General features: G+C 49.5%; 1 protein-coding gene across 3 annotated transcripts; it reads left to right on the top strand.

Moving 5' to 3' along the window:
• The first annotated feature begins 1,693 nt into the window (after window positions 1-1,693).
• SLC2A10 (solute carrier family 2 member 10) lies at window positions 1,694-17,981 on the top strand. Of its 3 annotated transcripts, none has more exons than XM_060077681.1 (6): window positions 1,694-2,078; window positions 7,159-7,212; window positions 7,943-9,226; window positions 9,656-9,778; window positions 12,073-12,208; window positions 15,847-17,981. In XM_060077681.1, exons 1-6 carry the CDS (start codon window positions 2,075-2,077, stop codon window positions 15,923-15,925), a joined length of 1,680 nt encoding a protein of 559 aa, XP_059933664.1. In that variant the 5' UTR covers window positions 1,694-2,074; the 3' UTR covers window positions 15,926-17,981. The 3 variants fall into 3 exon arrangements, with proteins under 3 accessions (XP_059933664.1, XP_059933665.1, XP_059933663.1); XM_060077680.1 differs by lacking the exon at window positions 1,694-2,078 and adding an exon at window positions 5,203-6,131; XM_060077682.1 differs by lacking the exon at window positions 7,159-7,212.
• Window positions 17,982-24,500: the final 6,519 nt, after the last annotated feature.

Raw genomic sequence — 24,500 nt, 5'->3', positions numbered from 1 at the left:
CTTAAATCAATTATCCCTCAAGAGTTTAAACTGTTGTTTCCGGTATCGTTGCTGCATAACAATCTACTCCAAAACTGCAAATTTAAAATGACCATTTTATTATACTCATGGAATCTGTGGGTCAGAAATCCAGACTGGGAACGAGAGGGATGGCTTGTCTCTGCTCCACAATGTCTGGGGCCTCAGCTGGAAAGATTTGAGGATTGGGAGCCAGAATCATCTGAAGGCTGGCTCTGGAGCCCGTGCTGGGAAGACTCAAAGGCTAGGACCATCACAGGAGGATCCACACATGGCCTCTCTGTGTGCCTTGGGCTTCTTCACAGCATGGCAGGCTCAGAGTAGTCAGACTTCTTAGAAGCTCAGAGCTCCAGGTCTGTGACCAGTGTCACAGTGACCCAGCCTCAGAAATCACACGATGTCACTCTGTGCAACCTACTGGCCAAAGCAGTTACAAGCACACCCAGATTTCAAAGGAAGGAACAAAGAATTTTGGAGCCATATTTTCCAACTGCCCCAGCTATTAATATTTTCAGAACTGTACATGGGTCCCTTGGCTCAGAAGATCATGTCGCTGCTGTCTTCTTTGCTGAGATGCTTATCTGTGTTGGTGGCACCCGATTCCTGCTGGGTGAGGGTGTGGCTACTGATGCATGTGAACAAACATGCAGTGAGAGGCTGGATAAGCCTCTGACCATGTGAGTGCTGAGCCTGCATTTGTGTTTTTGCCTGATGGTGAGAATTAGTGGGGGTGTCCCCAGCCTGGCTCCTTTCCAGAACTCCAGGCTCTTATATGGAACTGCCCATCTATTTCCACATGGATGCCTAATGAGCATCTTAAACATCACACAGCCCAAACAGAACTTCACATCTCCTTTCCCACCCCAGACTGCTCCTCTCCCAGTCTGTCAGCCCTTATCAAGTCTATCTGCGATCTGCCAACTTTTCTCCAGCCCCACTGCTATCACCTTAGTCCAAATCAACTTCACCTCTCACCTTGCAATAGCCTCCCAAGTGGTCCCCTGTTTCCACCCTTACTCCCTATAACCTGCTAGAACTCCCCATTTCTTTGTCAGTTGGAATAAAATCCCATCCTAACCTTGGCCTCCCAAGGACTTAAGTGGTCTGCGCTTTGCCAACCCCTGCCTCAGGCCCCATCTCCCTCCACCCTCCCTGTCAACCCCTGTGCTCCAGACACTATGGCTTCATTTCTGTTTTTATGCTCCCCAAACTCCTTCCTGCAGGGCCTTTGCCTTTGGTCTCCCTCTGTCTGGAACCTGAGGTCTCAGCTCAGAAATCCCCTCCCCAGAGCAGCCTTCCCAGGGATCCCCTCCCAAGCCCACCCCCAGCGAAAGCAGCCACTGTGCTTGCCTAACCCAGCATCCTAGTTTAATTCTCTGCTTGGCCTTTGTCACTACTAGCTGGTATTTCTCTGGCTCCTTTGGTTATTTATCTTTCTTCTTCCCCCACCAGAAAGTAAACTCCAGAGGAACAAAATTAACTGTCTGGTTCTCCCAGCCCATCCTCCAGGCCTAGGACCCTGCCTGAACGCAGGTGGGACGTGTCCAAACCTAAGTGTCCAGTGAATGGAAGATGAATGTGGGAGAGTGAGTGGCTGAAGTGGGTATGTGTGAGTCAGTGTAGATGCATGAGTGTGTGTGTGTGTGTGTGTGTGTGTGTGTGTGTGTGTACACATGCTGGCTGAAGAGGCCAGACTAGTGGCCTAGTCTGAGGCCAGACCAGAGGACCACAGTGATTGGGAAGTCTCCTTCCCGCGGGGAGGACAGGGAAAGACAACTTGTGGGGTCCTCCCCGCAGTGGGGATGACGGTGGGTGGGGTCCCAGCCAGGCTGGGCCAGACTGGGGACGTCCAGGGCGCACCTCTGTCCCTCCTCCTGGCTCAGGGGCCCAGGGCTGGCCGACGTGGCAGCTGCGCTGCCGGCGGGCAGGCGGGGAGGGAGGGACGAAGGCTGGAGGCGGGCCGGAAAGTTTGTCTGGCGGCGGAGGCGGGGACTCGGCCGGGGGATGCGCGCCCGGGTCCCCAGAGCCCCCAGCTCGCCTCGGAGTCCTGCTCAGCATGGGTAAGTCGCGATCGGCGCTACGGGCAGGGAAGGCCGGCGACCCCTTCCCTGCGCGCGCACTCTTTGCCCTGAGCTGCAGCTCCCCGACCAGATACAGCCCACTCGGGTGGCAGCCGGGACAGCAGGCCTTGACTGGTGGCTGGGAAGGGACGTGGGCCCACTTCCTTCCATGCTCCTTTCTGCCCAGAAAAAAAGTGACCTGAAAGGGCTCCTTACTTGATACTGGGCGCTTACTCGGGGCCAGACCCTCTCCTAACCGCTTTAAGCCTTACAGCGTCCAGCAGGCGAGTGAAATTGTTCCTATTCTGCAGATGAAGAAGTGGAGGCTCCGAAGGGAGCAAATTCATTCATCCACTCGCGGAGCACTTCCCACCAGGTGCCGTTCTAGGCCTGGGGATGCTGCCCTACACAAAATAGACAAAACCTCTACTCTCCAGATACTCACTAGAGGGGAGATGAGGGGGGGGAATTTCTTTGTTGCTCCAGCGAACTAAGGTTTCTGTTTTTCTTTCTGGATTCGGAAGCATCAAAGGGTCAATATTCATCCACCTACTACGTGGCAGACATTGGTTTAGGGGTCAGGGACTCAGTGGCCCTGTGTATAGATTTTGGGGTCAGAAAGACCTGGGTTCCAGCCCTCCTTCCCCCACTTCCCAGGTGCATCGTGACCTGGGACAGTGTAGTTAAGTTCTCTGACCTTCATTTTCCTCATCTACAAAATGGTCCCCATAAAACACCCTATCACAGGGAAGCCATGTGAATGACGTGAGAATATGAACTTAATTACTCCATATACCACTTGCCCATGGTAAGTGGCCAGTTAACATGAGCTTTTATTTTTTTATCACACCCAACATTGGGATTCTGGAGTCAGACTGCCCGAGTTCAGAACCTGCTCTGTCACTTTACAACCATAGGCAAATGTCTTTACCTCTCTGTGACTCAGTTGCCTCATCTGTAAAATGGGAATGGCACCAGTGCCTGTGTTACAGGGCTGTTGTAGGAATTAAGGCAGCTGACACAGGTATGGCTTCTGGAAAAGGATGTGAGGTTGGCTATAGTGACTGCTCTATAAGTATCACCTGTTGCTGGGACATTTGGAAGCCAGCCTTCTGGGTGAGGATATTTGCATGGTTCAGTTTCAAACCTGGTCTTTCCCTGGAGTTTCAGGGGAAGACATGGCAGGTCTCTGATGGGGGAGGGACACAATACATTGTGACTGGTTGAAATGCCGCTCTAGTGTCACCAACTGAGGGTGCCCTGGGACTTACAGCTGGTGATATGGGCACCCAAAACCTGGGCTCTTTCCGCTCCACCTGCCCCTTGATTCTCTCCCTGGGCAGCTCCGCCTTCCACAGTGAGAGGCTTAGAGAACTGAGGGATTTCCTCCAGTGTGGGACAGCTTCACATACTATATTTAGACAGACAATCCATAGAAAGGGAGAGTGGTTCCTAAATCCAGGCTAGGCCACCCTAATTTGGAGGCCAGGATTTACTCCACTTCCAGGCCCTGGACCGCACCGCCCCCCAACCCCAGGATGCTCAAGAGCCAAGATCCTTTCTCTCTGGATTCCCTATGTCCTGAGTTCATTCATTCATTCAATCATCTGTTTACTCAACCAGTACTTACTGAGTGCCTACTGTATGCCAGGAACTGTCCCCAGCATCAGGAGACAACTGAGAACAAACAAACAAACAATTCCTGTTCCTTTGGGGCTGACATTCTGCTTGGGGAGCCCAATAAATATGTAAAACATATAGTTATTTCAGATGATGAAATGTACCATGGAGAAAAACAAGTAGAGAAGGGAATACGAAGTGCTGGGTGCCATGGGAGTTTGCATTTTTAAGTAGAGGGCCAGGGAAGGTCTCATAAGAAGGCGATGTTTGAGCGGAGACCAGAGGGAAGGGGGATTGGGGCCTCTGAGATGGAGGGAAAGGGCTTTCCCGGCAGAGGTGACACCTGGTAAAAAGCCTTGGGTTGAGACAGGCTTGGAGTGAGGAGGAACGGGAAGGAGGCTGGTGTGGCTGGAGCCCAGTGAAGGGAGGCAGGTCCTACAGGGCCTTGAAGGCCACTCTCAGGACATTGGCTTGTTTTCAGAGTGAAGTGGGAGCCTTGGAGGGCTCTGAGCAGAATGATGTGGTCTGACTCGGGCTATCGTAGGATCCCTCCAGCTGCTCTAGAGCAGTAGATTAAGTTCAAATGTATCTGACATAGTCCTGGAATGGGACGTGGAGATACCGCCCTGGACCCTGACTCAGTCATTTGTTCACTCAGTAGAAGATTTACTGAGCCCATCTTAGGTGTCAGGGTGGAGCTGGAGCCCTGGAGGCACAGAGACAGTAAGTCTCTCTCCCCATCCTGCTCAGTTCAATAAGGTAAACACATCACTTATTCAATTACTTGGTGTGAGCAAATTCAGGAGAAAGCAGAGTTGGTTGGAAGTGAAAACTATGACTTGGAAAGTTGAGGAAGACGTACAGGAATTAGAGATTCCCTCAAACTAGCTTAACCAAAAAAAAAAAAAAAAAGAGTGGGGGGTTATTTATTGGTCACTGAAAAGTCCACGGCTTCAGGCATGGTTGGATCTAGGGGCTCAGGCAGTGTTGTCAGGAATCCCTCCCAAGGGGAGATGGCCCCCAGCCGCTCTAGGCAGGTAAACTACCAGCTCAGTACCCCAAGGAAGCAAACACCCTGGACTGGACCGGCTCTCACTGGCTCAGGTTCAGCCACGTGACATTCACCACTGTCCAAGGCCAGGGAACCGGCTGGCTGATCAGATCTGGGTCATGGACGCACCTCTGGAGCTGGATGGTGGGGGTGGAGGAGGGAGGTCATCTCTACCCCAGACCCGGAGACTGAGAGTTGAAGACGGGACAGGGAAGGGAAGCTCCCCACAGAGCCGGTGAGACTGATGCCAAATAACAGACGTGTATTACCAGAGGCCCCTCGGGGAGGTGAGCCGGGATGAGGATGAGTGGGCATTTGGGAAACACGGGTGGAGCAGGAGAGGGACCAGCACATGCAGCGGCAGAGCGGCATGAAAATCTACGGTGTGTGCCGGGAACCAGTGTTTGCAGGGTGTGTTGGAGAGGTGGGGACAGGGGTGGGGAAGAGAGGTGGCCAAGGAGTTGGGCTGGGGCCACCAGCTCGTGAAGGGCCTGGGAGGTCATGCTAAAGAGTTAGGACTTAATGGAGCAGGTGGTGGGAGCCTTGGAAAGCTTAAGGAAGAGAATCCTCTTCCCCCATCTTTCTAGCGGCCCTGACTCATCTGAGGCTGTCCTTCACAGCTCCATGGGTCAGCACTTCACCATGCTTTGTGACTTGGGATTTTCCTGAGAACTTTATTTCCCCTCCACATCCGCCCCCTACACCCCTGCTCTCTCTCACACCCCACCTATCTCTAATCGGCCCTTCTTGCTTGAAGTCAATCCAGCAAAGCTCTTAAGTGCATGGGTTTGGGAGTCAGATGGGTCAGCGTCTGAGTTCTGATGCTGTTGCTTCCCAGCTGTGAGAACACTCTGAGCCTTAGGTTTCCCATCTGTCAAATGGGGATAATTGTAACAGTACCACCTAGAGTTGTTACGAAGATAAATTGAGAGAAGGCACCTAAAGTCTTTGCAGAGAGGAAATACTCCATCAGTGACACTTGTTATTATTGCTGTTTGATCTCACTTTTATTTTTGCTGTTCTGCTCTTACCACTGTGACCTGAACCTGTCCTGCTGCATTTTCCAGCAGAACCTGTGGACAGTCAGCTTTGCCTGTGAGCCCTTTGGCTGGGTTCCCATTCACCTCAAGAAGAGCCCAGGAAATGGCAGAAAAATTCTGTGTTTTCACTTGATTGCCTCACATGGCCTGGAAGAACCTTCCCTTCTGGCAGTAAACTCCAGAAACCGAGGGAGGTGGGGCCGAGGGAGGTGAAGAAGGGGCAGGACCTGGGCAGCATAATCTCCCCAGAGTATTTACTGAAGGTCATGAAGAGGAAAGACAAGGCCAGCCAGGGAATGGAAGGAGGCTACTCCCTGGGGGGCAGACGTGATGGGGAGAAGGGTGAGCAGAAAGTGGGGGGTGATTCCTCCACCCATGAAACTCCTCCCCCTGCACAAAGATTGCCTAACAGATGGAGCGAGGCATAAGTAAAGAGAACAGGGTGAAATCTTATTATGCCAAGGTATAATAAAGGAGTGGTTAAGGGCAGGGATTGTGGAGCCAGACCACCTGGCTTTGAATCTAGACACAGCTACTCACTACTCTTGACCTTAGGCAAGTCTCTGATGATCAGTTTACTCATTCATAAATAATAAAGTTGTGGTGAGAATTAAATGAGCTCTTACACTAAAAGTGCTCAAAGCACTGCCTGGTCCAGATCAAACACTCCACAAATCTGGCTATAATGTTATGAATGTTCTTGTCAGGTCCAGGTGGGGATGGGTGAGACAGATACATCTGGATTACTCCTGACGCTTCCAGAAATATTTGTTTACGTATGTGAATTAAAAATTAAGAGCAACCTGTTTAACTGCTCTGCCAATATGGTAGCTGCCGGCCACATGTGGCTCTTTTCACACTTAATTAAAATTAAATATAAATTAAAAACGCAGTTCCTTAATCACATTGGCCACATTTTATTTTACTTTTTTTAAACGTGGCTTCCATCATTCTTAATATATTTCTTCATTTACTTAATCCAAGAATACACAGAAAGTAGTTTTATTTTTTTAATATTTATTTATTTGGTTGCACGGGTCTTAGTTGTAGCACACGGGCTCCTTAGTTGCGGCTCCAGGGCTCTTTAGTTGCAGCTCGTCGCCTCCTTAGCTGTAGCATGTGGGCTCCTTAGTTGCGGCTCATGGGATCCTCAGTTGTGGCAGACGAACTCTTAGTTGCGGCATGTATGGGGGATCTAATTCCCTGACCAGGGATCGAACCCAGGCCCCTTGCAGTGGGAGTGTGGAGTCTTAAACACTGGACTGCCAGGGAATTCCCTTCTCTGCCTTTTTTTTTGTTAAATGACACCCATCACCACCTGAAATTATATTATATATTAATTCATTTATCATTTGCCTTTTTCTACTAGAATGTCAGATCTTTGAAAACACCATTGTATTGCCAGCCCCAAGAACACTGCCTGGTGTGTTGTAGATGCCAGATAAATTTTGGAATGATTGGATGGATGCATGAATGGATGGGTGTGTGTCTGGGTAAATAAGGGATGGAATACAAAGATGGGTGGATAGATAGATCAAAAAATGGGTGGATGTTTGGGTGAATTAAGGGGTAGATAAATGGGCCAATGAATGGATGAAAATGTGGTGGATGGAGTAGATAGATGGATGGAGGAGTGAATGATGAAGGGCTGGGTGGATAGATTGATTAGTAATTAGATGGGTGAATGAACGGAGTGGATGGATGAAGAAAGGAGTGGATGGATGGGTGGGTAGATGGATGGATGGATGAATGGGTGGAGTAGATGGACAGAAGGAAGGATGGAGGGAGAAATGGATGAAGGAAGAAGTGGATGAATGGATGGATGGATGGAGAGGTGGATGGAATGAAGGAAGAAGTGAACGAATGGGTGGATGCATGCATGCATGGGTATGTGGGTAAATGGGTGAGTGGATGGATTAGGTAGATGGAAGGATGGACGGACAAAGCAAGAAGTGGTTGAATGGATGATGGATGGATGGATGGATGGATGGATGGATGAATAAATGAATAGACGGATGGATGTAGTAGAAGGATACATGAATGGATGAGCGAATAGATGGAAAGATGGAGGGGTGGACAGAGGGAGAGGAGGTTGGATGGATGCTCTGGCAGGAAACATTCGGGACTCTGTCCCTGTCACTTTTGTTTTCCAGGCCGACCCTCACTCTTCCTGGCCCTGTGTGCCTCTGTGTCTTTGCTGGGTGGCCTGACCTTTGGCTATGAACTGGCAGTCATATCGGGTGCTCTACTGCCACTTCAGCTTGACTTTGGGCTAAGCTGCTCGGAACAGGAGCTGCTGGTGGGCAGTCTGCTCCTGGGGGCTCTCCTTGCCTCCCTGGTAGGGGGCTTCCTCATCGACCGCTATGGCAGGAAGCAAGCCATCCTCGGGAGCAACTTGGTGCTGCTGGCAGGCAGCCTGAGCCTGAGCCTGGCCAGCTCCCTGACCTGGCTGGTCCTGGGCCGCTCAGTGGCTGGCTTTGCCATCTCCCTCTCCTCCATGGCCTGCTGTATCTACGTGTCAGAGCTGGTTGGGCCACGGCAGCGGGGAGTGCTGGTGTCCCTCTACGAGGCAGGCATCACCGTGGGCATCCTGCTCTCCTATGCACTCAACTACGCGCTGGCCGGTGCCCTCTGGGGCTGGAGGCATATGTTTGGCTGGGCCACTGCACCTGCTCTCCTGCAGTCCCTCAGCCTCCTCCTCCTCCCCCCTGGTACAGTTGATGCTGCAGCCCACAGGGACCTCATCCCCCTCCAGGGAGGCGAGGCCATGAAGCTGGGCCTGGGGAGGCCAAAATACTCCTTCCTGGACCTCTTCAGGACCAGGGATAACATGCGAGGCCGGACCATGGTGGGGCTGGGGCTGGTGCTTTTCCAGCAGCTAACAGGGCAGCCCAACGTGCTGTGCTACGCCTCCACCATCTTCCATTCAGTGGGCTTCCGTGGGGCCTCCTCGGCTGTGCTGGCCTCCGTGGGGCTCGGTGCCGTGAAGGTGGCAGCCACCCTGACCGCCATGGGGCTGGTGGACCGAGTGGGCCGCAGGGCCCTGTTACTCGCTGGCTGTGCCCTCATGGCCCTGTCGGTCAGCGGCATCGGCCTTGTCAGCTTTGCTGTGCCCATGGACTCAGGCCCAAGTTGCCTGGCCGTGCCCAATGCCACTCGGCTGTCAGGCTTCCCTGGAGACTCTGGCCTGCCCAGTGGCTTGGCTCCGCCTCTGCGGCCAATGACCGACCAGAGCCCAGGGCGGCCAGTCTTGTCAACATCTGAGAAAACCAAGCCTCATCCGGGAGCTGGGGACCCCACTGCCCTTCCTCTGCCAGCCTTAAGCATCGTGCCCGCTGCACCCCCTTCTCCTGCCCCTGAGCATGCCCTGCTGCACTGGACCACACTGGTCTGCATGATGCTGTTTGTGAGCGCCTTCTCCTTTGGCTTTGGACCAGGTAAGTGGGAGTTCTCTTGCTGGTAACTCTGGAGCCTTCCACCTCTCCTAGTGGGAAGCCTGGGGACCGAATCCATCAGGGTCTCAGAGGGACTAGAGGTGGCTTGACCATGAGAACAATGAACTCAGATTTCAGGGCTCCTTGCTTCCCTGAAGGTACTTCTTCCGAGGGCACAGGCCTAACTTATGTTTGTAATATTTTCTTTCTTATAAAGGTCCCAAATTGTCTAAGCTTCAGGCCTCATAAAACCAGACTGTGCCCCTGGATAGCTCACTCAGAAGGGTTCAGCTGGAAAGGAATTTAATGAATAGGGTGACCAACCATCCCAGTTTGCCCAGGACAATGAAAGTCTCATGTCTCAGGAAACCCCTCAGTTTTCTGGGCAAACCCAGCTGCAGCCTAAGAGTCCTCCCTGCTCTCCTGTCCTAGTGACCTGGCTTGTCCTCAGCGAGGTTTACCCCGTGGAGATCCGAGGGCGAGCCTTTGCCTTCTGCAACAGCTTCAACTGGGCTGCCAACCTCTTCATCAGCCTCTCCTTCCTTGACCTCATCGGTGAGTCCTCTGACCTAATTCCTTGGCCCGTTTCCTTCAAGATCCAGAAACAACTGCCTCCAGACGGAGCCTGGGCCTCCATATCGTCCAGGTATAAGTCACAGAAAACCCCATGCAAACCAGTTTGTGAACAAGAGGTAATATTTTTGTCTTAAATCATGAAAAGAGGAGGGTAGCTTGCTTCAAGCACCACTGATCCAGAGGCTTCCACAAAACTGTGGGCCAGCTTCCATGCTCTCCTGGCTCTGCCTCCTGTGCTGTGGGCTTCATTCCCAGGCAGACCCACCTCCGTGCAAAGATGACCACGAGCGGCTCTCTTCCTCTTGGCAGCCCCGGGGAAGGAGAGCATGTCTTTCTCAGTGGCTCTCACTCATGTCCTGGGGCTGATTCTCATTGGCTCAGCAAGATCACGTGCCCATCCCTGAACCAATCACTGTGTCTGGAGGGCTGGACTAGTCTGATGCCCAGGCCTGGGGCCACATACCCACTCTGGAGACCCGGGGAAGGGGAGGACGGACAGCCTCACCCAACTGCATGGACTGAGAGTTGGGGGAGGGTTCCCCAAATGAAAATTGAGGTGCTAGAACAAGGAAAAGGAGGGCTGGGAGGCAAAGACAACAGAAGATATGACCTGTGAGCTTTCTACTTCATTCCCGGCCCCATCAGCTGCGGGGGGGGGCTGGCTTTTTTGACAGCCTGGGAGCTGAGGCTGAAGGGGGGTTAGAGCTGAAGCATCCAGTTCTCCTCTGTCCAGGAGGCCATCTCCGATTGGTGGTGGGGGGATGGGGGTTTGGGAGACCCGAGTGTGCCCCCATCGAGACAAGTCCATTCTCCTCTCTGTAGCTGAAAGTTTCCATTCTTAAAGCATAGGAGTTTAAATTTTTTTGTTGCAGCAGAACTATTCTTCAAATAAAACTTTGTGCAGAGGCTCCTCAGAAGTGTCTGACAACATCCAGAACCCTCAGACATGCTGTAAAATTCTCCAGGCCAGATAAAAGGCGAAGGTCTATCCCAGCCCTGGAGAGAATGTGTCTGAGACCAGCCGATGCAGGAGCCACGACCTTTTTGTTTTGTTCTAAACCAGCTTAAACTGGCTCATGCCCACCTGCCAGCTGGAAGGTCTTCTCAGATCTAGTTTGGGTGACGTCTTCTCTTCTTAACTAGCCTTCAAACCCAGTCTGGGCAGTGGTGGGGTCAGGGGGGAATTATATAGGCCCAGAACACCAGGGAAGGGTCTCTGAGATGCTGAGGATGCTCCTGACGCAAGGCCAGTGGTCATCGAGGCCAAAGTGGGCGGGGCTCCTTCACTGCGGGGGCCCCAAGGTGCAGTTCTTAGGGTTTAGTTATTTTCCCATTTCCTGCAGCCAAGTGTTTCCTCTTCAAAGGAGGAGCCGTGGCGGACTGTGGGAAATACTGGTAGAAGAACCCACCCACCATGCCTGTCTCCCATACACAGTCTTTGGGAATCCAAGCTTCTCCCTGGTGCCTCAGTCTTCAAGCATCCCCTTTATGTGGGATGAATGAGTGAGAAAGAGAGAGGAAGGAGGGAAGGAAGGAAGGGAGGGAAAGAGGGAGGGAGGGAATGAGAGAGGGGAGGAGGGAGGGAGGGAGGGCTTATTAGAACTGTATCGTATCCCTATCGTCCCCATCTCACAGAATACGTCCTTCCCAAGTCTAGCCAGGCAGTTAGTCTAGAACCCAGTCTTTCTTCTCCCAGCCCAGCACTCTCCCTGCTGGTATAAGGATTAAGTGGAGGTCAAGCCTGTTAAGGGTGGCTGCTCGGAGGAGGTGTGGCCCCGGCTGTTAGAGGTGAGAATGGTGTCTGAAACATACTTAGTGCTTCTGCCTCCACAGCCTTCTATATGGAGCTGAGGCTTCTGCCTTCTCTCGCAAGCCAGTCACACGCCAAATTGGCTGAATGCTTGATTCATTGAAAAACCAATTCATGGAATTTCTGAGGATGGTTTTTTGGAGCTGAGCTTTGCCAAGGCTGCCCCTGCAGCTGTTGTGCTGCTGAGGTGGATGTCATTTTCCCTCCATGCACATTTTCAGGTGCCAAGTGTGCACCTCTGGCTAGTGTATGTCCAAGATGTTGGTGGATTTGGGCCCTGGCCCTTTGCCTGCCTCTGGGACAACCAGTCCTACTCCTGCTTTAAGATACTTTTATCTGACAGCGTGTTAGTCATACTGCAAATCTACCATCTAGAGGATCTGCTTTGGGTGAACTTATTTTCAGTGTTTGAGGAGTTGGCCCAGGCTGTGCCCTGCCCACACTCCCACCCTGTTTTTTCCAGGTGCTATTGGATTGTCCTGGACCTTCCTGCTCTACGGGCTGACTGCTGTCTTCGGCCTGGGCTTCATCTATTTATTTGTCCCTGAAACAAAAGGCCAGTCGTTGACAGAGATAGACCAGCAATTCCAGAAGAGACGGTAAGGGGGCCAGGGCTAGCCTGGGGTGAAGAGTGGCATCAAACCCTGAGCACTTTGCTTAAGGATTTTAGTCATTACACTTTCCCTTTGCAAAAGAGTGTTTTTCTTCTCTTCCTGTTTTTCTTACTGCCTGGGTACAGTGAGTTTTGTCCTGTCTTCATACATGAACTCTTTTTCTTGAGTTGTTTTGTGTCTTCCTACAGCAGAGTTTTATTTGACTTTGAACTCAGCTCATAGGAATTTAAAAATCATGCAATTATGGACTCATAGGAGGTTAGAATAGTTAGATCCTAAAACCACAGAATCTTAGAGTCATGGAAGCTCGGAGAAACAAAATATTATAATCATGGCCTTTTGAATCACACACAAAGAACTGTGAGCATAATCTACTCATTCAGTGGATGTTAATATGCCACACAGTGTTCTGGGCCGTAGGAAATGTGTCTGAAAATAAGATGGAGAAGTTCCTTGTCCTCACGGAACTTCCATTCTAGTAGAGGAGGGGAACAGAAAATAAATAAGCCAATGAATGCAGCAACAAAAGCATTTCAGTTAGTGATGAGTAGCTGGAAGAAAAGGAAACAGAGCAAAATACATTGAGAGGGTCTGGTTGGTGGAGAGGGAGACAGAGGGGCACAGGGTTGTGGCTAAATCAGAGTGGGTGGTCAGAGAGGGATGCCCTGAGTAGGTACCATTTAAGTGAATGAGAAGGAGGCAGCCACGTAAAGATGAGGTAGGGCGAGGCTTCCAGGTAGAGGGAACAGCAGGTGCAAAGACCCTGAGGTTGGGAGTGTATCTGGCATATGCAATGAACAACAAGGAAGCCAGTGTAGCTGGATCAGAGAGAACAAGGAGGGAGGGGAGGAGGAGAGAAGATCAGATTGGCCAAGTGGGTAGGAGCTAGATCACATAAGGTCTGTAGGTCCTAGACAGGAGTTCAAAATCTTAGCATCAGGGACCTTGGGCTGTTGAAATAAAAGAGTACTGGGGGGGGGCATGTCAGAAGGGACCTGAAACCACCATAATCCTAAGCATACTTGGCAAATGCCCCACATTGCCTCTTGTCGTAAAGGGAGTCACCAGCGTCTGACTGCCCATTCTATTCCTGGGAGGCCCTAACAAATTAAAATGGTAAATCATTCTAATGGTGAGTTGGAACTTGCCTCCCTGCAGCTTCCTGCCAAGCCCCAACCTGGCCCCCAAAGGGATGCAGAACGAGTCCATGTAAAACTTCAAACCTGGTCCACCCCACCCCAGAGTGTTCTCTGCCAGCCGCACACTCCCAGTTTGTTGCATGACACCTTCTGCGGGGCCCTCAGCAGTCCAGCCATATTAGTTAGGAGACAGATTGGGCTGCTTGGAATAGTCTGAATATAGGGGGTCTGGGGCTGGCATTGAAGCTGTGCTTCAAGAGGTCATCCAGGGTCCCAGGCTCCTTCTCTCTTGTTGCTCGGCCATCTCTTCAGTATAAACTTCTCCGCATGGCCCGTTGGAGCCACCACCTCCCTGAAAGAGGGAAGGGGAAGAGGAGGACACACAACCTGAAAGATCCACACGTCACTTCCACCTACAACCCTTTGGACGGAACTTGGCCACATCCACCTGCAGGGGCGGCTGAAAAACATGGTCTTCAATCTGGGTGCCATGTGCTCACCTAAACATTGAGGGTGCTGTTACTAGACATAAAGGAGGGACAGATACTAGGAGCCACCTGGAATCTCTGCCAGACCGGCTTTCTTGGGAGAAGATTCCAGACCCCTCCTCTGGAATAAGAAGCTAAGGAGGCAGAAAGGCAGGCAGAAGCCAGCTTTAGGGTGAGGCAGGAGGGAATTGCAGCTCAGGGGAACACTGAGCTGGACCTGGGGACTCAGGAGCCTGAGCCAGACCTTGGGGAAAGCAGGCTGGATCTTCTACAGCCTCAGGAAAAGACAGGAAGTTAGGGGCTTTGGCTGGGTCCGGAGCCAACTTTGGCTGGGTGAGTCATTACTCCAGTCCTTACCGTTCAGGGGGCCTCTGATATCAGAGGCCACAGAGAGAGAAAGAAACTCAACCATGGGGAGCATGGGGACACGGGAAGCTCCAGAGATCTTGCAAGCAAGCACTAATGGGACCCACCTTCCAGCACCAATTGTTCTCAGTGCTGTGTTGCTTCCTACAAGAATCACATCCCCAGAAGAAAGTCTGATTGGCTAAGTCTGGTTTATGTGCCCACCCCCCTAACCCCCAACTTGGCCAGGATAGGGCAAGCCTCCTCTATTGACAGTCCTACGAAGATCACATGCAACAGAGGAGACCTAGAGCCCCAAGGAGACGAGAGAATGGAGGCTGGATGGAGCCACCATCCACTGTTGTGGGGTTTGCTTCTATTCGTGTCCTCATGCCGCAGATGTGTTTGTTGGAAATGGGGACCTGCAGCTTAACGGTCTGTTTCTTCTGCTCCTTTAGAGAGACATTAGCAACCGAGGGGCTCAGACCCCCTTGCCATCAGTGGCCACTGAGTGCCATAAGCATGTTCCTTTCCCTTTCACATCAGGTTACTTGGGTTCAGAAGAGACCTTTCCATTCCCAGGATGATATGATCACCAAAAGAGCTTTCAAAAATCTTTTATCCCAATTTCTCAGGAATCTGTTCATTCACTTTCAGCAAATATTTCCAAGTGCCAGCTAGGAGCCAGGCACTGTACTAGGCTCAGGGGACAGACCTGTGACCAAGAGACACCGTGTCTCTGGACTGAGGAGGAAGTTACATTTTAATGCAAAGGGGAGAGATGGATTACAGAATACCCAAATGCATGAATAAGATAAATGAGAGTGGGGTTTATATCATGAGGAAAATAAGGCAGGTTAACTGTCAGAGAGCGAACAGTGGATTTGGGGGCAGTGTGGAGCTTTCCATTTCTTTAGCTAGGGTCCAAGTGTACCATGGGTATATTAATGACACAAGTTGATCGTGAGCTCTTCATGACATTGAAGGACATTTTTGTGTACCTGTTATGTTCACTGCTCTATTCCCAGGGCCTAGAACAGTGCTTGGCCCATGACAGGCCAGCAGTGACTCTAGCTCTAGTGAATGAATGAAAGGATGCTCAACAAAGGCCTCTGAGAAGAGGTGGCAATTGAGCTGAGACCTGAATAATGAGAAAAAGCCATCTTTTCCAAGAGCTGGAAGAGAGTGTTCTAGGCAGAAGGAACAGCCAGAGCAAAGGCCCCGAGGTGGGAACAAGCTGGGGGTTTTGAAGAGCGAGAAGGAGACCCATGTGGCCGGGGTGGAATGGGAAGATGGGATTAGAGGGCGGTGACACGGGAGAGGCTGGCTGCAGAGAGAGGCTTGGACGTGAGGCTGAGCATGACATCACTTCCCAGCAGGAGTGACAGGAGTTGGTCTTCGTGCTTAGAAGGGTCAGTCCTGTGATGAGGAGAACCGGCTGTAGGAGGCGTGGGTGGACACAGGAAGACCGGGGGGAGCAGCTGGGTGGTCCAGAAGGTGGAAATGCACATTAAGGCAGGAAGCAGGAAGGGTCAGGTAGGAGTGGGGTGGGGACGGGATGGGGATCCCATGTATGGTCCACTCCCATCACCCCCGGGGAAGGCCACCAGGCCCCGTCACCCTCTGACCCCACTTACTCTCTGCTCTCCAGGTTCACCCTGAGCTTTGGCCACAGGCAGAGCTCGGCTGGCATCCAATACAGCCGAATTGAGGTCTCTGCGGCCTCCTGAGGAGTCCATCTGGAAAATGCTGGAACCATGGCTTTAGCAGACAGTCTTCAGCTTCCTGCTTGCCTGGGTGCCAGAGCACAAGTTCTAGGTGGTCCTTCAAGAGGCACCCCTGCTCCGGAAGAGGTCTGTTTTGCTGGGGCGAAAGGGATGAAAATCTGAGAACTCAAAAGTCTTCAGGTGGAGTCTCAGGCTCTGAGGGTGCCTGAGGCTCTGCCTTCCTGCCTCAGTTTCCCCACTGACTCTGCGCATCTCTGCAGTAATGAACTTATGATGAGAACATCTTATGGAGACTTCGTTGCTCTATGGGCTTTCTCAAAGAATGTCGAAGGTACCACCCTGGCAGGAAGTCTCTCCTGGAATCACCCCTAAGTCCAACTGAGGATACCATATTCTCTGCTCTCTTTCCATCTGGTTGGGACTTTCTGGGGAGGGGGAAGCCTGCGTTTTGGCTCTCAGATCTCGTTTTGTTCAACCCCTCTAATTCTCTTACCTAGAATATTTGTCATTCACCAGCAACTCAGATGGTTGGTAGGAGTTCTAGTCCTGAGGCTGCTGGTGTTCTTGCTCTCTGACTGGGGATCTCAGCTTTCCCTGTATGTACAATGGGAGCTCTGGACCAGGTGGTTCTTAAGATCTCTTCTGATGCCAATGAGCTGGAATTCTAAGTGCTGGCAATACCACAGATATTCAGCATGGGCCCTGCTCTCAAGTTGCTAGTCATCTCTTTCAGGGATATAGGTTTTAATTAGGGGAAAGGTGAACAGAATTCCAGAGTTGTGTGCACTAAAATCCAAGGACCATCATAGTGCAGGTCACAGGCTCCAGGAGCTGTTTCCAGGATGGCGCAGGGGGACCTTGCAGAAAGGAGATGGGTCTGGAAGCTAACAAACCTGGTTGTCGGTGTGGCCCCCACCTCTTGGCAGCTAGTGACCCTGGATAAGTAACAACTCCCTTAAGCCTCAGTTTCCACATCTACAGAATGGGGATGACTATGCCCCCAGGGGTGTATTTAACCTCTGTCTCCCATCAGGAGGGTCTTCATTTGGTCCCATTCAGCTGGGCAGGATGGACGGGATTTCTGCTCACCCTCAATACCCAGGTCCCCACCTTTGGGACGTTGTAAAGGGTCACCCCTGCCCCCCAAGGGGTGAGTCAGATGGGGACTGAGCAAGTAGCTCCTCTCCCACAGGACTCTGGCCTCCCCTGAGTCCTTGCCTCTCATTTCTAGATACTTCCCTTAGATCCGGTGGTGTGTTGGAGCTGGCTTGTGCTGGCTTGTGAGAGCTGATTGTTAAATTTTCAGGAGTTTTGCAAGCTCGTTGTTAAACACAGCTGCTAAAAAATTAAATTATTTAAATTTATACTTAAATAAATTATATTAAAACCGAGGTAATACATACTAAAAACTCATCACTTCCTTATTTTACTACATTTTGCTCTCATCTGTGCTCTTAAGGTAATTTACACCTATTGCATCACATGAGGAACGTGGGGTAAGGGCACTGCCCATCCCTTGCCGGGTCTGCCTTCAGTGATCCACGGGGAGTGTGTTTGCACCACAGGGACTGGGGAACACCACAGATCAGGGCTTGACTTGTCGTTTTATTGATTGTCCAGTCTTAAGAATGTGATGGATACAATGTTAATAATGTAAATTAAACTTAACAGTGTGTTCTGTCCGTAGTTGATACATTGTGAATGGCACAAAAAATGGAGGGGATTATTATCCAGTTCAGCCAACAGATGACTCATGTCACTGGTGAAGGAGTTTGGACACACGTCTTTGTTGTTTTACTTTCGTCGTATTCATTAACACGAACAAAAATTTCAACTAGCATTCATGTCAGAACTGCATCCACGCTTCAGTGACGTCAGCAACTTCTTTTCTGAGTCATATTGTTGTCAAGCATTTCTTCGTGGTCTAATTTTGTTAAATCATGGCTAAATTGCAGTGACAGTTGGCTTTGGAATCAAGAGGTTGGCAGAAAAATCAACAAAAACATTTCTGTGAGAATTAATTGGCTAGATGGCATTTACAATGAAGAGTATTTACAATAAAGTGTTTATTATTATTTGTAAATTTGTCAATTTTGTGCAACAAACACATCCTTTTTTCCAGTAAAATTTACACACACACACGCACATGCACACACACACACACACACACACACATTTTTTTCCCTGGAGAGCAGTCATTAAACATTTACCAGCCCATCACTGCTTACAGCTGTCCTTTTGGCCCCTTCAGGTCTAATTCTCTCCCCAGGGATCCCCAAACCTTCTCAGTTCTCCTTTCCTATCAGCCTAGGAGAATGCTCTTCTAGTCCTAGGGTGGTTTCTCCTCTTTTTTGTTCAGGGTCATAAACTCATAGATCAGGTAGGGGATGTAAGTGAGTGAAGTCCACTGTGGTAAGACAATAGGGAGTAGTGAGGTCTGTGGAAACAGGTGAACACAGGCCTCTCTATCAGGGATGACTGACACTCAAGTCCAGCTGGTGCCTGCCATGAAGGAATGTGGGCCCATTGTGGCCTGACCACCTGAATTTTCAAAAACAAAAAAATCCAGTAATTCAGACTTTGGTGTAAAATTTCCTGATTTTTTAATAGTGGCAATTGATTCTTAGTTGAAAAAATCATTTTTTAAGCTCAACTCAACACACCTGTGGCTAAATCACAGCCTTTAGTTTGTGCCTCAGTTCTTGATGTCCTCTGAGATAGTCTTTTCTTCTGGGTTTTTGAGGATCCCAGCTTAAATCAGAGCAAAGCAAGTAGCCAAGTAGCCGAGTAGCCAAGCAGCTTGAATTGACTAGGTGGGAGGGGTGTTACTGAACATGAAGGGAAAGAGACATGAAGGGGAAAATGGTTGAAATCTCAAACATATTACCCTGGGACAGCTAGGTGTGTGACTTGAGTAACTGCTCATCTGTATAATGGGGACGATACTACTTACTATACAGAGATGACACCTGTCAATCACTAGTTCAGGGCTGGGCTCATCACAGGTGCTCAAAAATGGCTGAGTAACTGCCCCAACAGCCTCCAGGGGCATCTGGCCCTGGGTGAGGAGGACAGTGAGGGCAGTTCAGAAAGCGGAAGAGCATCAGAGAGATCTAAAATTTGAGGGTACCTAGTAGGTGGTCAGAAATTGTGAGCACCAACCAGAAAAGTGATGTGATCTGTTCATTGATCTGCAGAGTGGGGACTGGGAAGCTCTCCTTCTCCCAGATAATCCCAGAATCACTTCAGGGAAGCTTTTCCCAAATCCTACTCTCTTGCAGAGCCTTTCACGTGTGTGCCCATCACCTAGCACCTTCCTGTAGTTTCTCACATTGCACTACACAGACTACTTACTGAATGCTTTAAAGTGATTTGCTTTTCAACTTAAACAGATGGATTTTAAAAGGAAACTATATTAATTTATTTGTTCACTCAAATGCATATTTATTGTGTTTCTGTTGTGTGCTGGACACTGTTCTAGACCCTGAGGGCACAGCAGGGAACAAGACAAAGAGCGGTCATTTTAGTGGGAGAGATAAATTGGAAACAAGAGCTAGCAATGGGGTGAGTGGAGAGAGAGGGGGAGGAAGCGGAGGGAAGGAGGGAGGGAAAGAGGAAAGAAGGAAAGGGGGGAGGGGGAGGGAGGAAGGAAGGAAGGAAGGAGAGAAAGAGAGAGAGAGATGCGCGTCGGTTAGTGATGATTGTCAGAGAGAACCCCTTTGAGGTGGTGGCACCTGAGCACAGATCTATATGATCTAGAGGAAGCCATGGAAGGAGCTGGGGCAAGAGTATCCCAGGCAGCTGGCCCAGCATGTGCAAAGGCCCTGAGGTAAGACTGAGATTCCATCTTGGAGGAATGCCAAGGAGGAGCGAGTGGAGGGTAGAGTGATGGCAGAAGACAAGGAGGAAGTCAGCCGGGGTCAGGTCATGAACAGCTTCCAGAAAGCAGAAGCATTTCAGACTTTCTTCTAAGCATACCAGGAAGCCACCGCAGAACTTTGAACAGTGGACTGACACGATCAGACTTAATGCCATCAAATACCCTTTGTTGGTGATGTTGGTGAGTACCAAGAAAAAAAAAAAGAATGTCAATAACAGAAGTAGAAAGAAATCCAGTTTCACTGAATTCTCACGAAATACTGTCATCTACTGAGGGCTCTGAACTTAAGGCCTCCTCTGTGGTGAAAAAGGGGGCTTAGCAAGTGTGAGAGAGGTGTTCACGACATAGTAGCACCAACCTAAGATTGTGTCTGGATTGAAAGAACAGTGGTGTGATTCAGCACATTTATATGATGATTGTGAACCATCTAAAATCATTTCCAGTGCCATGGGCGATATGCTTCTCAGTCTTTGGTTCATGCAGTGCTATGGTGAGATGATCAAGGAAGTCATAAGCCCCAAGAAAGAGACAGAGGGCCTTAGTTACTCTCACATCAGACCCCCCTGGAGAGGAGCGTTGGCAGTGTCAGCCTGGAACAAGTGAGACACCAGCGAGGTCCCCACAACAAGTGTCCTTCAAGGAGGAGTGAAGGGATGGGGGGATGGGTTCCTCCAGGAGAGGAACAGGCTGTGTGCACCCACTTAGCGTCTTCCTGCTGCTTCCAAGGGGCTGGCCTTCCATGGGACGAGATGTGAAACCAAACACAGCCTATGCCTGAGGTCATGGGTCATCAGACCCAGAAAGGAAATCTCCACCCCTACTTTGCAGGTTAGGAAACCAAGGCTTGCAAGGCTGACGAATGACCCTCTCCTCTCCAGCTCCCGCATCCGCTTGGATGACCCCTCATCAGCACAGCTCTGCCAGGCTCTGTACCTGCCATCCCAGTGGCCTCCTGCTGCACTTTAACTGCTCTGTCCTGAACATGGTCCACCTCAAACACTACTCAGGGGGCTTCCCTGGTGGCGCAGTGGTTGAGAATCTGCCTGCTAATTCAGGGGACACGGGTTCGAACCCTGGTCTGGGAGGATCCCACATGCCGTGGAGCAACTAAGCCCGCGAGCCACAACTACTGAGCCTGCGCGTCTGGAGCCTGTGCTCCACAACAAGAGAGGCCGCGATAGTGAGAGGCCCCCGCTTACCGCAACTAGAGAAAGCCCTCGCACAGAAATGAAGACCCAACACAGCCCAAAATTAATTAATTAATTAATTAATTTAAAAAAAAACACTACTCACCCTTAATATTTTATATCAAACATCCCATTTCCTGGTCACCATGTATTAACTTTTCTCCTAATACTCGAATGCTCCCCAAGGCAATAATTCTCTGACCTCACTGAGATCTTTCACCTCTAAATGCAGATCCCTGACCTCAGGGATTTTGCTTTTCCAAAATCCGTCAAGAAGCTCATGGGCTTCATTCTCCTTCTTGTCCAATCTAGATCCCATATCCCAACCTTAGAATCCATTCCTGCAAACACCCTCTTGTAGATTAGTCACACTAATGCTGGATTAATGTACACACCTGCTGCACGTAGGCAGAAAGGTCAGACAGCCTGACAAACAGGTTTCACTTGAAACCCAGGAACTCATACCTCATACTCACCCTCCAAATGCTCCTTCTGCACAGCAAAGGAAATACTCAATAAGTGGAAAAGACAACCTACAGAATGGAAGAAAATATTTGTAAACCATAAATCTGATAAGGGGTTAATCTCCAAAATATATAAAGAACTCAAACAATTCTATAGAAAGAAAGCAAATAATCCAATTAAAAAATGGGTGATGGGGCTTCCCTGGTGGCACAGTGGTTGAGAGTCTGCCTGCCGATGCAGGAGACACAGGTTCATGCCCCGGTCTGGGAAGATCCCACATGCCGCGGAGCGGCTACGCCCGTGAGCCATGGCTGCTGAGCCTGCGCGTCCGGAGCCTGTGCTCCACAACGGGAGAGGGCACAACAGTGAGAGGCCCGCGTACCGCAAATAAATAAATAAATAAATAAATGGGTGATGGACCTGAATAGACATTTTTTTTCCCCAAAGACATACAAATGGCCAACAGGTACGTGAAAAGGTGCTCAACATCACTAATCATCAGGGAAATACAAATCAAAACCACAGTGAGATCACACCTGTGAGGATAAGTATAATAAAAAAGAAGAGATAACAAAAGTTGGTGAGGATGTATAGAAAAGGGTAGCTTCATGCACTGTTGGTGGGGATGTAATTGGTGCAGCCAGTATAGAAAACAGTATGGAGGTTCCTCAAAAAGTTAAAAGGAGATCTATCATATGATCCAGCAATTCCACTCCTGGATACATATCTGAAGAAACTGAAGTCAGTATCCCAAAGAGATATCTGCATACCATGTTCACTGTAGCATTATTCACAACAGCCAAGATATGGAAACAACCATTGATGTTGAGTTTGGCCATGTGACCTGCTCTGGCTAATAGGATATAGGCTGAAGGGACGAGATGCCAGTTTCCGGCCTTGACGTTAAGAGGCAGCAGGTGTCTCCTCTCTCTTCTCTGGGAACTTTCTACATTTGCCGTAACAACAACAACCATATAGCCTGGACCCCAGAATGAGAAACCTAGTACACACCTGAACTTGACCTGCAGCCTGCAGCAGGGCTGTGCCAGGCAACTCACATATCTGAAAGTGAGATAGGAACACTAATTTACGATTCTGGAATTGCTTATCACGCAGCAAATGGTGACTAATACAGAATCCACCCAGGTAGAAAGTGTTTTTACCTCACCCACTGAGTATACCGTTGCCATGCCTGAAAGCCCTAAAATAAAATAATAATGATGATGGTAATAAGAAAAATACAGTCTTTGCTTTCAAAAATAGAAAATACTGAAAAACACAGAGAAAAATAAAAACGACCCAAGCCCTACCACTCAAATATAATCACTAATATCTTGGTGTGTATCCATCTAACCTCATCTCTGATGACAGATGAAGCTAATTAGATAGGAAGAGAGATAAAAGGCAAGCTCCTCCTTCGAATGGTCACATTAAAACCTTGGAGCCATCCCTGACGCCTCTTTTTCTCTCTCACATCCTATCAGTCAGAGCATCCTGCAGGCTCTGCAGAATTCGATCTTTCTAATCACCCCCTCCATCACCATCGCCACCACCACCACCACCATCTCTCACCAGGAATATTGCAACTGCCTGATACTGGCCTTCTTCCTCCTGTTCCTGCCTTCTCATCTGTTCTCCACACAGCGGCCTAAGTCAGGGGACTTCCCTGGTGGCACAGTGGTTAAGAATCCACCTGCCAATGCAGGGGACACAGGTTTGAGCCCTGGTCCGTGAAGATCCGACATGCCGCAGAGCAACTAAGCCCGTACGCCACAACTACTGAGCCTGCGTGCCACAACTACTGAGCCCACACACCTAGAGCCTGTGTTCCACAACAAGAAAGCCACCACAGTGAGAAGCCCACGCACCACAACGAAGAGTAGCCCCCGCTCGCCGCAACTAGAGAAAGCCCGCGCGTAACAACGAAGACCCAACACAGCCAAAAGTAAATAAATAAAATAAATTTATTAAAAAGAAAAACCTAAGTCAGTCCACGTCACTCTTCTGATCTGATCTCCCCGTGATTCCCCCTCTTACTCAGTGGAGCACTTATCACCACCTCTCAGACCCTCTGTGGGGTGCCCACCCTTTCCTCTCAGACCTAATCTTTTCTCAATCACTTCTAACACATGTACACTCAGACTCCCGTCCTCGGCTCTTTCTGTGCCCTGTGGTAGGAATGTGCCCACGACAGATACTTGTACGGCCCAGTTCCTTTCCATGTGTTATTCTAAAGCTGTCTTCTCTGGAAGGCCTTCCCTGGCTACCACAGCTAAAATTCCACTTACATGTGCACGCACACATGCACACACGCATATACACACATGCATACGTACATGTACATGCACACACTGACACTTCGCATTCTCCCTTCCCTGCTTCCTTATTTCCCCTTGGCCCTTGTCACTCTCCAGCAGACTGTGTAGCTCACTTATTTGTTAATTTATTATCCATGTCCCCTGCAAGAATATAAGTTCCACAAAGGCAAGACATTTTGCCTGTCTTGTTTACCTCTGCATTTCCTGTGTCTAGAACAGCACATAAGTAGACACTCAATATTTACTGAATGAATGAATGGAGTGAATGAATGAAGGAGTGAATGGACGAGTAAATGTAAAGTGCCTGGAATGTTACAGATATAGAATAAAGGATGTTTCTTAGCACCAGAGACTTAAAGAACAATGTTTTTTTCCTTACCTTATAGATGCTGTAAAAAGTTTATACAAATTTTTAAATGGAGCATAATATATAAAGTCATAAATGTCACTGATAGAATAATAATATAAGTAATAATATAACAAATAAAAACAAGGAAATGAAAGGAAGAAGGTGCAGTGGAGAGAATGCAGATGAACAAAATTCCTCATCTCTCTCATCACTAGACATTGTTTAGGGGTAATAATTTAAGAAAAGCACTCTATGTTTATTTCTTAAAACAGAGGCCTCAATGCTCTAAAAATTGGTCCTCACGTGTACTCTATTTGGCCCAGACATTGCTTTTAAATTATTTGAGATAGTGCCAACTTTTGAAATTTGGGTTGTTTCA

The sequence above is a fragment of the Mesoplodon densirostris genome, chromosome 16, assembly GCF_025265405.1.
Source record: "Mesoplodon densirostris isolate mMesDen1 chromosome 16, mMesDen1 primary haplotype, whole genome shotgun sequence".
NCBI classification, from domain to species: Eukaryota; Metazoa; Chordata; class Mammalia; order Artiodactyla; family Ziphiidae; genus Mesoplodon; species Mesoplodon densirostris.
This window is presented reverse-complemented; position numbering and strand designations above follow the sequence as displayed.

What these genes read in the sequence shown, in the direction of transcription:
- SLC2A10 (XM_060077680.1), top strand. Translation starts at nt 6,056, where the DNA reads ATGAAGAGGAAAGACAAGGCCAGCCAGGGAATGGAAGGAGGCTACTCC. An exon ending in CAGACGTGATGGGGAGAAGG is followed by an intron (nt 6,132 to 7,158) that starts GTGAGCAGAAAG and finishes TTTTTCTACTAG; the next exon opens with AATGTCAGATCTTTGAAAAC. An exon ending in AGCCCCAAGAACACTGCCTG is followed by an intron (nt 7,213 to 7,942) that starts GTGTGTTGTAGA and finishes TTTGTTTTCCAG; the next exon opens with GCCGACCCTCACTCTTCCTG.